Source organism: Cololabis saira, chromosome 17 (genome assembly GCF_033807715.1).
Source record: "Cololabis saira isolate AMF1-May2022 chromosome 17, fColSai1.1, whole genome shotgun sequence".
Taxonomy (NCBI): Eukaryota; Metazoa; Chordata; class Actinopteri; order Beloniformes; family Belonidae; genus Cololabis; species Cololabis saira.
Genome location: NC_084603.1, coordinates 26,594,325 through 26,608,995, shown reverse-complemented (window position 1 = coordinate 26,608,995; position 14,671 = coordinate 26,594,325). Strand labels below are relative to the sequence as shown.

The following is a 14,671-nucleotide window of genomic DNA, read 5'->3' as shown; positions in this document are numbered from 1 at the left end:
TGCTCTCTGAAACACATGTTAATGCTCAATAGTACACATATATGCTTCTTTAATATATTTGCATTATACTAAGATGCATTCATTTTCAATGGCTTTTGTCCTTAATGGCTTTTTTCCCCCTTACATTACTTTTACTTTTATACTTTAAGTAGTTTTGAAACCAGTACTTTTATACTTTTACTTGAGTAAAAAACTTGAGTTGATACTTCAACTTCTACAGGAGTATTTTTAAACTCTAGTAGGCCTATCTATACTTCTACCTGAGTAATGAATGTGAATACTTTTGACACCTCTGTGTCTGATGTTCCAATAAATGTGTTTAAACAATTGTGAAAAACTGTAATACGCTGTAAAACCCGCCCGGCGCTCCAGGTTCCCCGCTCATGTCACTACGTGCGTCTTCCTGGGCTGGACTTGGGTTCGGTCCCCGTCCAGGTTGAATGCACCGCCTCCTTGTTTTTTGGGTGGGGCCTCGAATAACTTTCCCCGTCGGACTCCTCAGTCCTGCAGTATCTTCCAGGTCCCGGGTCCGTGTCTGCTCTCTCCTGCTCCTGCTCTCCCACCGTGACCATGTTCCGCTGCGGCGTCGCCTACCCCCGGTTCAGGTGGATCCTGCCGCTGCTGCTGCTGTTCGCACTCATCTTCGACATCATTGCCGTGGCGGCCACGTCGGGATGGGTCGAGGACGAGGACGCCGAGACCCACTACGCCAGTATGTGGAAGGAGTGCCGAGGCAGGAACGACCACTGGAGCTGCGAGTCCCTGATGAGGCACTGTGAGTACCAACAAGACCCGAGCTGCGGGCTGCAGCTCCCGGACCTGGGCTTTGCTGCTCTGCCCTGTAAAGCCTCAATTATGGTTCTGCGTTAAATCGACGCAGAGCGTACGCCGTAAGGTTGCGCGTCGCCGCGTAGCCTACGGCGTAGGCTCTGCGTTGGTGTAACGCGGAACCATAAATCAGCTTTGACATACCACAGTCGCACTTTGTAACCTGAGAGCTGATACGCAAAACCTGCTGGCCGAGGGAGGAGGGAGGCCTGCAAAACACTCAGCTGAACTTTGGTCTCTCCACCATTATCAAGTATTGTTTTCTCTCCTTCTTTTTTCCCCTCATCCTCAGCAGTTAGAAAGGCTGGAAGTGTGATGCACGTGGCTCGAAGTTTAAGTTTTAGCCTCCAGTCCACTTCTGGTTTGTGTGTAAAGCCCCAAAACACATTTTTTTTATAACTCATACAATCAACGAAGGCCAAACTAACAAATAAGGAAGAAAACAACTCATTTCTACTCAGTAATGGCGCTTCCCATTTCTACTATGGAGTAAGAGTATGAAAGGATAGATAAGGAGACTGTGAAGCAAATTAGGTTATTATAGTAATGATTGAATACATTTTAACTATGAAACAGATCCATATTCGTATCTTCCTTTAAAACCTATTAGTGCTTTAGAGTTTACATTACTATTTAACCTAAATATTACATAAACAGGGATTTACCAGGAGTCATTAGACTGTTTTGTTTTTTGGACCGAAAGAAAGTTAGACCTCTCTAGTTCTTCTAGTACAACATGTACTTGTACTATTGAGGTCTTTGACGGGAGCACAGGAGAGCTGCGGACTAGCTTCAGACTGGAGAAAGAAACCTTTCCTGTAAAACAGCTCACTTTATGAAAGAGAAAAAAAGAAAAAAGCAGAAGTACTTTGTCAAGGTCAAACTTTCTAGAACCAAAGCAGATTTTTAAGATAGCTGACTGTTTTACAAAGGTACAGCTATTTATAGTCAAACCATTGAGTTTCTCCTTCAGTGAAGAGGTCTGGTCAGAGACGCATAACTCGGTGACGCATAACTTGGACACAATATGCTGAACAATAGCTGAGCAAAACAAACTTCTGCCTCCTGCTACGGCTGTTTGTGTCATTACACAACAAAGGCAGTACGGTGCCCTCCAGTACACTCGGTGGAAGTCAGATTAGACGTGCAGATTCTGCTCTGCAAAAACACAAACATGTTGCCAGAGAGACAGGTGTGAGGTCCTTCCAGGTTAACCTCCAAAGGACAGTTTCTGGTCGGTGGTTTTAATTCCTCTATGATAAATCTCAATAATTCCTGCTAATGTTGGCATCCTGAAGGTTTTACCTGGTGTCATTGATCGCAACAATGCCAAACCTGAGAATTAACCTCCAGCACAGTGCCACACCCGACACAAGCTGGCGTACGCCGTCATGAGTACAAGCAAATAAACAAGTTCACTTTTCACTTTTTATGTTTATTTCTCTGGAATTTTAGTTATTTAAATTTGTGCTGAGTTTAGTTTCCTGTGTTTAGTATTTCTTGTGCTTCACTTTATGTAACACAAACACATTAGTTAATTGATAAAACAGTTGTCACATATGACTTAACACAAATGTTTACAGAGCCGTAGATGACGTTTCCTGTGCTTTTTGATCTCTTTTGAAGTTTTAGACCATGCAGTTTAGTTTTGTTTGTCTGATCTGCACTCAGCTGCTGTTTTGGCCCCGGTCTCTGTACTCTCAGCAGGACTGAAACAGTTAAACAAAAGATGACTAGAGCTGCCAGAAAGCTACTGACTGGATAAGAGACATTTTTGCCCTGAGGCTTTTTGACCTGAAGACTTGTGGGGGTGTTCTCAAATCTGAAGAAACAAATCCAGTTGGCGTGCGTGAACGTAGGATATTTGAGTATTGGAACCAAACCAACCCGACTCCAGAGCTGGGTGTTGAGGTGGAAGGAGGGCGGTGATCTCAACAACTGTAGCTTTTGTGTGAGCAACAAGAATAAACATGTTTCAGGGCTTGTCGTGAGATGATCTTTTTTTTTTTTTATCCCTTTTTTATTGATGCAAACAATTAATGAGTCTCAACAAGTGCAAAAATACCAGGGTAGACATTGAGAAACACAACCAAAAAAGAGAAAAAAAATAACCGATGCATAAATACGCACCAGGAAACATAAACACTGAAAGAAGATGGTGTTGAAAAGGCCCAGATGTGTTCTTTTGTGACTCATGCATATGCATGATGAGTTTGCAGGTCTACTGTTGCGAAATGTTGACCAATATAAAATCTTGCTTATTAAAGTAATACAAAATAATTATAATTTTCAGTAGATTCAGATTTTTGATAATAATAAGGGCCAGCATGCCAAGGCTTTTTGGCTTTTTCCCAAAACAGACTGCACCCTATGCATAGGATCCCTACTGCCGATGATAGGTCCACAGGACGGCGTACCCATGTAGCGCTCTTGGGGAAATTGAGCTCTTGATCTTTTACCATCCGTAAGAGTGAGGTACGGCCTCTAATGTTCACGAGTGAAATAAATATGGAACAGGAATTCGACTGGTGGATCTGTTTAGACTCTACTGGTTTGTTGTGGTCAAGAGAGAGTTGAGCCAAAAGGCAAGGCACTGTTTGCTGGTTGATTTTGTTCCGAACCCCTCACCAATGGCCGGGAAGTTCTGTATAGGGACCAAAATAATGAGATCAGAAGTACAAGTGGCTGAAATTAGTTTCCTCTGTACGGTTGCTGGACTCTCACTTAGAGATAGGGTGCAAAGTTCAGTCATCCGAGAGGGACTTGGGAGTCAAGAAGCTGCTCCCTCACATGCAGAGGAGCCAATTGAGATGATTTGTTTAGGATGTTTCTTGGTTGCCTCCCAGGGGACGTATTTCAGGCATGTTCACCAGAAATGGCCCCAGAGGCAGACCCCCAAACACCCTGTCGAGATTGTAGAGCTGGAGGAGAGGGAGGTCTGGGCCTCTCTGCTCAGGCTGTTGGCCCTGGATGTTAAAGAGCTGGATGACATTAATTTAAATAGTTGAGACAAACCATTTTAGTGCTCAACCTAGACATTGACACATGCAGATGCCTGTTAATGGTGTTGACATTAATCTATAATACTTTGTAGTTATTAAATATAAAAATAGCAAGTGGAATCCATTCCAACCTCAGCAAGGAATGCACAAAAGTACTCCAAATGTCATTTTATGATGAATTAAGGTTTGTGTCCACTTATTCCACTAAAGAGTACTTGCACCCACATTTAGAGGTTACCCCTGATCGTAATCGCTCGGTTTACATACTGCAATCAGCCCTCTGTAACCAATCATCTAATGATGATCACCTTTATCTGTGATTTTATTCTGCATGCATGGTTCAATAGTTATGATAGCACGGCCTTGTGATCTTGGTTTAAATCAGAATACTTTCATGGAGGTCTGATGAGACGGTGCTGAAGTGTCCTGTAGAGAAAAAAGCAACAGTTTGTTTTTGAAGAGTTTCCATGTAGATGAAGCAAACATCATGAGCGTAGGAGACGATTGAACCGGCCAAACTAGTCTGATGTGTCTATGATTAAGGACCTGCCTCTGGCTTAGGCCTCACCTGAACACGCACACAGAGGCATGAATAATTTAAGGGTGGGGCTGATCCAGTATCAGTCTGATGGGTGTAACAGAGTGGTGACAGTCCACATTGTTAGCTTGACTGCTGTTGTGAAACAGAAAAAGGTTGGGATTGACTGCGTTAGTTTTTTTGTTACAGTTGTATGTAAAAACAAACCTACTGCAGTGTTTCCTCTAGGAATTTTTTCAGCAGTGGGGGCATGCTTCCCAGGGGGGTGGCGGCGGCGGCGGCGTTGACTAGGCCCGGCCCAAAGCAATCGGCGCGTGGAAACTCAACAACAATAACGCCTGGCATGAGTGTCACAATACTTAATTGTGGCTCATGATACTATACCATCCAAATTATAGCAATAGCACTGATTTGACTAGATGTGTTAAGAGCACAGTATTCTAGTTTAACTTGAATACTCTCACATAGAAATTAAGGTCTCACTGCAGTCCCTCTGGTTGAACCAATACAAAACAGGTATCTGAAATACACAACACTGTATGAGTTATGAAAAATCACAATGTAACGAGGGTGTAAATACACAGTTTAACTTGAATACTCACATAGAAATGAAGGTTGAATACTAACCTAAAAAAACAAACCAGCAATGCCATTTTTCTCAATGTTTAGGGATAAGGAGTTTCTTCAACAGGTCACTTTTTTCTGCAACTCTGTCATTGTCAAGGGACATGAGGATCTTTCTCTGTGGTCATAAGCATGAATGCTTCCAGGTGTTCTTGTGACTGTGCGTTCCCCCCTCACAAAAGAAAAACAGAGAAACATATTTTCTCATGAACAAATTTAATTGTCTGAAAGATGGTTCAAATGTTATTACATTGACCGAAAAATGTTATTTTGTTACTTGGAAAATTTTAAATATGTTTTGTTGGTGAGAAAATATGTTTCTCTATTTTTCTTATTTTTGTGAGGGGGATATATATTGTTTTTAGGCACTACCTTGTTCTCTATAGCTGATATAACATGAATTACTCCTATGTGGGATCAATAAAGTTCTTATTTTTGCCATCTGAGAAAATTAAATATATTATATTTGGTGCCTGTTTCCAACAATATTTTTCATGTGGGAAGTCAGGATGACATTCCCTTGTTCCAAATGCACTATTGTTCTTATTCTACCAAAGTCCATGTTGTGCACCTTTCCAAAAAGACACATGTTTACAGCACCAATAATTTCTGTATTAATTGTGATTTTTGATCGATTTCTTTTTATGTTTTGAAGATAATTTTAAAAATAAAACCGGGTTAAACTTTAGCCAAAACGAGGCGTAGTTTAATAGAAAAACACAGAAAAACTCCCACAGGGAACTCAGAACTTCTTCACAAATAACTTAAAAATCACAGAGAGGAAAAAAAAAACACCAGCAAACTAACAAACAAAGCAACAAAGCTTAGAGTTAAGAAAACGAACCAGCAATGCCGATTAACAACTCGCAGCCGCTCCTTAACTTTTCCTCCCGGGCTGCAGGTGGTTTAAGGATGATTTATGGTTCCGCGTTAAATCGACGCAGAGCCTACGGCGTAGGTTACGCGGGGACGCGCGCCGTACGTTGCGCGTCGCCGCTTAACCTACGGCGTAGGTCTGCGTCGATTTAACGCGGAACCATAAATCAGGCTTCACAGCGCGACTCACTGTCCGCCGCGCAGCTCCTCGCCACGCCGACTCCGCGCTCATATATGTAATACATTTATAAAGCCCATATATTTATAAAGCCCCGCCTGGCCGAGCCCTAACACTGTGGCGGGCCACCATCCGTCCTGGAGTACTGGCCGATCACACAGATGGCCAGTCCGCCCCTAATAAGTCTACCTTTTCTCCGGTAATTCGCTGCCTTTTTTTCTTACGGCGACTTCTCCTTTTTTTTTTTCTTACGACTCTGACTCTGACTCTGACTCTGACCTGGTGCCTGACGTGATGTCACTTTAGGCCGCGCTCTCGCGAGTAATTAACTCCAATAGGATCCCCCAAACACCCCACTCCCTCCCCTCCCCTCCCCCCACCGTTGCGCTCATCATCACACAGGCTGTGCTGTGAAGGTGGAGAGATGCGGCGATGGTGCATTTGCAAAAAAAAAAAAATTATAATAAAAAAAAAATTTCAGGGGTGGCGGCTATGATTTAGCAGTGGCGGACCGCCACTGCTGAATGAATGTAGAGGAAACACTGTACTGTATATGTTGGCTTAAAACTTAATGTCCCAGGAAATAATATTTTTATTCCCAGAGGATTTTAAAATCTTTTAAAACACAAGAAATGTGAGCCTTGGATAAGCTCACAGCACTTGAAATACACAGTCAAAGTTTGTCTGTTTCAGCAGACATTTGTGTTGTCAGCATTTCTCTGGAAACTCCTTAAGTTTTGGTTCCCGACAGTAAAAATAAGGCGGGCGATATCAGATGTGTTTTAGTCACGATTCCGTCAAATTACGAGACTTTGTGTCACGCCCTCCCTTCTCTATAATCGTTGGTGAGGAAGTGTTGCTCAGAATTGCGACAGTGACACATTTTTTCAGTTGATTAATTGATGCCTCATGAATTTCCAACCGATTTAGGGATGTTGTCGCTGTATCACTCCAAATTCTGACTTTGAATACTTGTATATTTTTTTGACAACCTGTTCCGGGGTGTGCCCAACGTCTCACCTAATGACAGCCTGGACAGTCTCCTGCTTCCCGTAACCCTGACAAGGATGCAGTGGGTAGAGTAAATGGATAAATAGGTGTTCCTGTGGTCCAAGTATACCTCAATCAGGACAGAACAGTTAGTTACTTTATTTCCCTCTCTAGACAATAATGCGGAACAGTTTCAGAAGGGCATAGTTGGATAAAAAAGGTAGCATTGAAGAAATCCTGCATCAGTTTCCTCTGGAGCGTGCCAGGATTCTCCTTTAGAGATGTGAGAAGTTTAGTCTTGCTGAGGTTGTTCTGGTTCATCCAGGGTGAAGTCCCAGGCAGATATACTTGAAAAACCTTCCCTCTGGATTTTAGCCTGGAGGACAAAACTGAAGGCAACAGTTTTGCAAGCGTAACATATTAAAAGTATCCCCAATTCCTCCCATAGTCCCCATTAGCTAATTAAAACTTTCAAAGATGGAAAAATCTAATCATGAGAAAAGAAACAAGTTCCCTTTTCTACAGTGACAACTGTTTGAGCAGATATGTGACATATTGTGTGACACTCAACATATTTATTTTGTCCTCCAGCTTGGGCCCAGGCAGTTGCTGCTCTGATGATCATTGGCCTCATCCTGCTCATCCTCGCCTTCATTCTCTCTGTTGTGGCCATGTGTAATGTCAACATTGCTCTTCTGGGTGTCACTGCAATACTGCTAGTCGTTGTTGGTAAGCAACACACAACACAAACACACAGAAGCATGCTCAGAAACATCCTGTTACGAAAAACACATTTATGCAGAAACTGATTACAATTAAAATGGAGTATATTTGCTTAATTTAATAACAAGTTGGATTGCAATTCTCACTGGCTGCCTGATAAATCTTACCTTTGGCTTCTTAAGATTATTTAAAATATCTTTTATCCACTGAGCCCAAGGCTGTTGACTTTTGGATGTGTTACGAGCAGAATCTGAAGATGTATTTGAGGTGTACGTTTTCAAAAAAAAAAAAAAACATCCTTGGGGTTCATTATTCAGGCTATGAGCTTAGACATGAACCCAGTATACAGACAGAGAAAGGTGTGAGGCAGAGAAGCCGAGTTTATTACTGAAAAGAGGAACAGAAAAGGTTAAAGCTGTTAAATGTGTGAAATGGGAGGGGTGGAAAATCAGAGTGAATGATGTACGAATCCCACTAAAAAAAGGCAAGGATAATGATCACGGAGAGGCGCTGTAGGTTGAACAGAAAGTGACTTTACTGTTGCCAGCTTTGTTGTGACATCGCCGTGGCAACAGCTGGTCCGGTCTGTTTGACTGAACTCACTAATCTTAGTGTTTGAAGCACAGAGGGGCCACAAAGGCAAAGCTGTACAACATTTCTGTGCCAAACTGCCAGATCTGTAATCACTTCCTGGTACCCCCCCAACACACACACACACACACACACACACACACACACACACACACACACACACACACACACACACACACACACACACACACACACACACACACACAGTTTTAGCGTAAAGAGTAAGCCATTGAAGCAAAATTGAGAAGTTAACTCAGACCTTATTGGAACATTATTGAAACGTTAACATTTTTTTTTCTTGTTTTGGATCTGCAGAAATAAATTAACTTTTTATTTATGTTCATGAATCAGCCAGGAATACAACTGCCGTCACACCCTTCTCAAGAATAACTGCTTTGAAATAATAACAGGGAGCGGTGCCAGGACCAGCCTCTGCCGGCAAACACACACCTCAGTCTCTCAGATTTTGGTGTGCTCATGCAACTCTGACACACTGGTGTTAAAGTATTTCCCACACCCTGCTGTCAGTGACAGTTTTGTGCCTACTGGCCAGTTGCATGACTGACTGACTATGCTGGGATTCATTTCCTTTGTTGTCAAGCTGGGAAAAGTTAGGTCATCCTAAACATCTGTTGTGTGACGTTAACCCATGTATGGGAGGGAAATGATGAGTCAGGCAGCGCACACAGAACTTTAAAAAAATAACAATAAAATGATTGTATGATTATTCAAACTATTTTCAAAATATCACTATTTCTATAATCTAGCATGTATATATTCATGTCAGCAAACAGTGCAGCGTCTTTCAGGAGGTGTTTCCCTCCGTCAAAGGCTTCACCCAGCTCTTTCCAGTGAGCTTTACTGTAAATAGAAGCTTGTAGCCACATGTTGACCACCTGTCTCTCCCCACAGTGATCGTCCAGATCATCGCTCTCATCATCTACCCCGTCAAGTTCAAGGAGGAGATCTTCGAGGGCCAGTACTACTTCACTTGGGCCTACGGCTTCGGCTGGGGGGCCACCATCCTCTGCATCGGCTGCAGCTTCCTCTTCTGCTGCCTGAGAAATTATGAGGATGACCTACGCGGTGACGCAAAGCCCAAATACATCTATACCTCCTCCTAAAGACAAAACCTGCTCGTCTGACCAGTCACAGCTATTTCCATCTTTCTCTTGATCTCTGCTGTCTGATGAACATTTTCACTCGGTACCATTTAACCAAAACTCCACAGCTCTGTTAGATTTGGTTTGGTTAGATTAAGCTGGACTGTGATTGGATGTGGCACCAGCCTTGATGTTAGTTTTGTATTTTGTATTTAGTCAGCATTTTTCAGAAATTTTGTTTTTTATTTTCTAACCATACTGAACTTATTCATGTGCTTTTAACTATCACCCAAGTGCACTTAACTTAAAGGATATAGTTTTGTGTAAAATATAGCTTTCACCTGATTTCTTACAAAAATACAGTACTCCGTGTCTTTAATTCTGTGTGCAGCTTTGCATCAAGAGAGTCTTGCAGTGGAATCTCTGGTTGAATATAATGCGTACATACAGATATGCACATGCGATTTATCAGCCATTTTTGCACCTTTTTTATGCATTTTCTTATCTGCTGTTTGCCTGATGAGTTTTGTATTATTATTATAAAGTGGATGTAACTGGGACATAGCTGTGCTGTTTTTGGGCGCTTAGTGGAAATCATTTATAATACAGTTTAAGTGAAGTGTTTGATATGACACAGAAGAAGTGTAAGATTTATTTGATCTTGTTGTGATTGTGAGTTTCCACTGACGTGGATAGCTGATTTGAGAGCTGGATCCCTTTTTCTAATTACATTATCATGTTTTCTTTAAACATGTTTAAACTAGTTTTTTTAAAACATGTAATACACCTGTTTAAAATTATCCATAAAAGGCTACTGAACCATTTGTTTATATGGTTGTTTAATGATGTCAAATTGAGGTTCAAAGGGAACAAAAGGAATGAGTTTAATCTGTTTTAGTGTCTACATGTAAATCGTGGATTTACAGTGAAAACTTCATCGTGTTACACATCAATTAAAACCATTTTCTTTTTTTTTTTTGATAAACAGAAGACCAAAATTGTTTAATAAAAGCCTTCCTAATCTGAGGAAATCTACTTTGGCCTTGTTGCATTGATAAAGACGCATGGACCAAATCATTCAGCAATGTCACTCGCTGTGTTTGTGCCTTTAAACATCTTTGTTTTTACGTTTGCTTGTTCTATGATACTGGTTCTCCAGCTTTTACCAGCTCAGACTGCCTCTGTTCATGTAAAGGCCTAATTCATACTTAGACGGGGTCAAAGCGTTCATTAGATTATATCGAAGAGATCTCTTCTGTAGCATTTTAAACTGTATTTTAAAATTTCAACAATAGATTTTAGGCACTACATGGGTTTATGCTGTACTAAAGGAAATTCACTGGAAATCTCCCACCTTTATTTTCTGCTGTTTTATTAATTGTTTTAGGGAGTTTATGTTTTTTTATTATTAAATAAAGTTTTTGGTTTTAAATAAATTGATTTTCTCACTTTTGTGCAAAATATGTACTTTAATTAGGAAAAGAAATGTTTGTATGTAAACTACAAATGTATTTAAAAACAGAAATGAGGTACAGTATACATAAATATCTGAAATTTGGCCAAAGTGAATTAGAAAACTGAAACATGGAGCCAATGTATTTCACTGTCAGTTGGTTGGGTTTAAAAGCTTATCTGCAAATAATGTTCCCTTTTTTTATTACCCTTTCTTTTTGGCACTGACACCACACACACATCTGCAGACGCACAAGGGAACATATGACAAATGACAGTGAAATCTGCAGACATGAGTCATAGGTAATGGAGCACTCACACCCCGAGAGACACACCCTGAGACAAGCCTAAGTAGGAATTGGACTTGGCTCAGCGTGTCCCAACAGCTCTGACTTCTCTGGAAATGACACGAGAGAGAACAAAGTTTGCTGGAAAGAAAAAATGACATGGGGGAGTAATAGGAGGTGAGAGAGGTGAAGTAAAGGAAAATAAAAGAGGTGTTGCAGAGGAAGAGGGAGAAAGGAAAAGGAAACCGATCTAAAGGTTTTTATCATCGTTTAAAAGGTTTAGAGTCTTCCTCCATTTCAATCAGCTCCTCTTCGACTTGCTTTTTTCTTTGTGTTTGTTTTATTAAATACAGGGCATGCAAAAAGAAAGAAAAAACACATTATTGTACATGTAAACAACCTGAGGACCAAAACAGAGAACAAAGTAACTTGTTACCCCAAATGTATTATTTATTATGAATACACTGGGTAAAATAATGTATTTTTTATTTGTTCCAATTTATTATATTATACTTTCACCTTTTTCATCATATAAACCTTTTTTTTCTTTAATATCTAGAAAGGGGTTTTAGAGAGGTCTCAGAAATGCATGTGTCAAATATGATATATCTGGAATTACGGGCTCAATCTTTTTTGACCACAAAATATCAAGATAAATGGGAAAATTATATTAAGATGTATTGTTAAATCTGAGGGAAAAACTGAGAGATGATAAGCTGGCAATCATAAAGGCCAAAGAAATTAAGCAAATCTGCAAATTTAAGAAGCGGAAGTTAGTATCCCACCTTGTTGCAAAAAATGTGTTGATTTTGAAATATGTGTTTGCACAGTTAATACTGCTACGTCCTGTCACAACATTTACTGTTTTAAGAACACTCCCTTATGCACTTTAGACACACACTTGGACAAATGTGCTGATCCCCTTAAAGAAAGAAAAATCCACAATGGTAACTGAAAAAAAAGTATAATTTGCTGAACTCTGATGAATAAAATCAGACATAGCTTTTGAATTGTAGTTCAACAGAATTATTAGAAAATAAAAATAAAAAAAACTAATGAAACTTTAGGTGTTCTTACATTTGTAAATATATCAATGATTCAATTAAATTAATTTAAATTTTATTGAGATAGCGTCTATTACAACAGAAGTTTCCAGAGACCCATAATATGACCCCAGAGCAATTATTACATAAATATAAACAATAACAGGTAAAAACTCCCCTAGCGGGAAAAAACCTTAAGCCAAACAGTGGCAAGGAAAGCTCCCCTTAAGGTTTATGCTGTAATATTTATACGATTTATACGATTTAGTAACTCCACTTTGCATTTGACCTAACTGGTGCTGACCAAAAATTTTCATTTTCAGTTATATCTGAAACTATAAAACATAAGAGTTTAGGCAGATTTTCAAGGAGGGTGAAAAGTTAAGTCTTTCGATTGTATCCATCAAATGTGTCTAAGTAAAAATACCTCACATTTTTATATCCCTTTCATACAACCAATCTCAGTTTTAAGCTTGAACACATTGAAAAGAAATTACAAGATGCCTGCCATTATTTAGTAGCTGATATGCTGTTTTATTCATCTGAATATTTACGAAAACTGTGAGTAAGATGGAAAACACATTTCTACCTGATTTATTCTGGAGTTAAGAAGAATGTACTAAGTAAAAATTCTCACAGTAAAATATTCCAGTGTGGTTACTGTATGAGGTGAAATTACGGAGTAACTGCACTTAAACCTCTCACCTCCAGATATGGACACAGCTTTTGTTTTCCGACTGTGCTGCTAGACATATTCCACTAGAGGTCAGGCTTGATCAGTGTTTCAGTCTCTGTGGCTCTGTCATCCTCTACAGCCCACATGGCCTCCTCTGGTCCAGGTCAGCTTCAACTTTCAGAGTGTGTCTTCTGAGTTTTTAACCCCAAATACCCCCCCCCACCCTTTAAAAGATTATGTATGGCAATAAAGTGTGAATATCATCATGTACCCCCACACAAAACAGTGTCAAGTGACTTTTAGTGGGGGCTGGTTTCGATCCGCCTCCGAGGTGCTTTCCGCTGAAAAGAGGAGCCAGAAGACACTGAGATGCTCCTCTTCACAGTTCTCCCCAGGGTTCTCCCCCGCCGTTCTGCCACCTCATACCAGGACAGGCCTCCGAGGCTTTTGGGGATCTGATGGAACAATCTGGGTTCAGAAGTCACTGAGGGACTGGCCACATTGTCAGAACACAAGAGAAGTATGAATATGGAGAATGTATGTATTATAAAGCTTTCAGATTAATGTAAAGTACCTGGATTACGAGCAGATGACAGTGGGAATGGCTAACATGTTAATGATCCCTAAAACCTCAAGTTCAACCATATTGTTCCTTTTTAATCTGATGATGAATCTTTATTGAAGAAGCAGTCAAACATAAGCGTCCGTAGAAACAAATGGTGCCAGCGGTGTTAACCGGAGTCAAGTTCTCTCGTCTGACTATGTCTGACTTGGCAATAAAGTTTTATTCTGATTCTGATAAGGCATCATTTTGTAATTAAATTAATAAAAAATGATTTAATGTGTTCTGGTCATTTTCATCTCTAAGGAGAAAAGACTGAGAAATGTTGTCGGAGGAGAGAAGAAATCATGTGACTAAGGTATAATCATGGTATTTACACAAATGTGGCTGCAAGGTCACTGCAGCGGTTTTATAAAACACGTGTAGCGTATAATTTATGCTTTGAACAAATGTTACTGCCAGCTAGAAACTAAAAATGACATAATCGTTTTTTCCTTCCTTTTTTCTCAACAATGTCAATGTTATGACCAGTCAAAAACCCAGTGAGTCAAACTCTTCCATTTACATTTATACAAAACCCCCTAAACTGAGCGGAGGCAGGAAGTGCACATTAAAATATTCTATTAATCTGTTATCTTTTTACATTTAAACTAAATCACAACTGGACATTGAGATGTCATTTAAACACATGTATGACAGGCTTCTTAACAAGGAAATGCATGTATCTGGACGTCAAAAGATGATGATCTGTGTTCATCAGTTATGATGTGTGTCAGCAGTAATGTACCAGTATTATACAGTATAAGTACTACCTTACCTTAAAAAGCAATTAATCTAACTTTAGATTTTTGTAAATAAACGTATTTTATAAAGAGACCATTTATATTATCAAACATGATATTAATAACAGTAGCACAATGTTGTTCTTTTTTGTTAAAACATATATTGTGTTTCTATTTAAAATATTTTGCACATAACCCCGCTTCCCCCTGAAAAAAAATTAAATTCTGTAAACACACATCAATATATGGGCCATGTAAAGCAGGCAACCATTTTTTTAATTTAGTACAATATTCCGACTTTTAGTGTTGTAGCTGTGCTCTAAGAAGTCTTGTTTAAACAATATTATTGTATAATCATAGTAGCAGTGGTGAGAAGTGGGGAAAAAAGTTCATTACAAATACCCCAGATCTGTACT

At 39.8% G+C, this 14,671-nt stretch overlaps 1 protein-coding gene across 1 annotated transcript; it reads left to right on the top strand.

Moving 5' to 3' along the window:
- Positions 1 to 487: 487 nt before the first annotated feature.
- On the top strand, positions 488 to 10,401 carry perp (p53 apoptosis effector related to pmp22). Its single transcript, XM_061745395.1, has 3 exons — positions 488 to 775; positions 7,628 to 7,765; positions 9,263 to 10,401. The coding sequence occupies exons 1-3, from the start codon at positions 571 to 573 to the stop codon at positions 9,472 to 9,474; spliced, it is 555 nt and encodes a 184-aa protein (XP_061601379.1). The 5' UTR covers positions 488 to 570; the 3' UTR covers positions 9,475 to 10,401.
- The last annotated feature ends 4,270 nt before the right edge of the window (positions 10,402 to 14,671 follow it).

Excerpts from the sequence above, each read along its gene's own strand:
- perp (XM_061745395.1), top strand. The coding sequence starts at position 571 with ATGTTCCGCTGCGGCGTCGCCTACCCCCGGTTCAGGTGGATCCTGCCG. Across the intron at positions 776-7,627 it reads CGAGTCCCTGATGAGGCACT|CTTGGGCCCAGGCAGTTGCT; the intron begins GTGAGTACCAAC and ends TTTGTCCTCCAG. Across the intron at positions 7,766-9,262 it reads AATACTGCTAGTCGTTGTTG|TGATCGTCCAGATCATCGCT; the intron begins GTAAGCAACACA and ends CTCTCCCCACAG.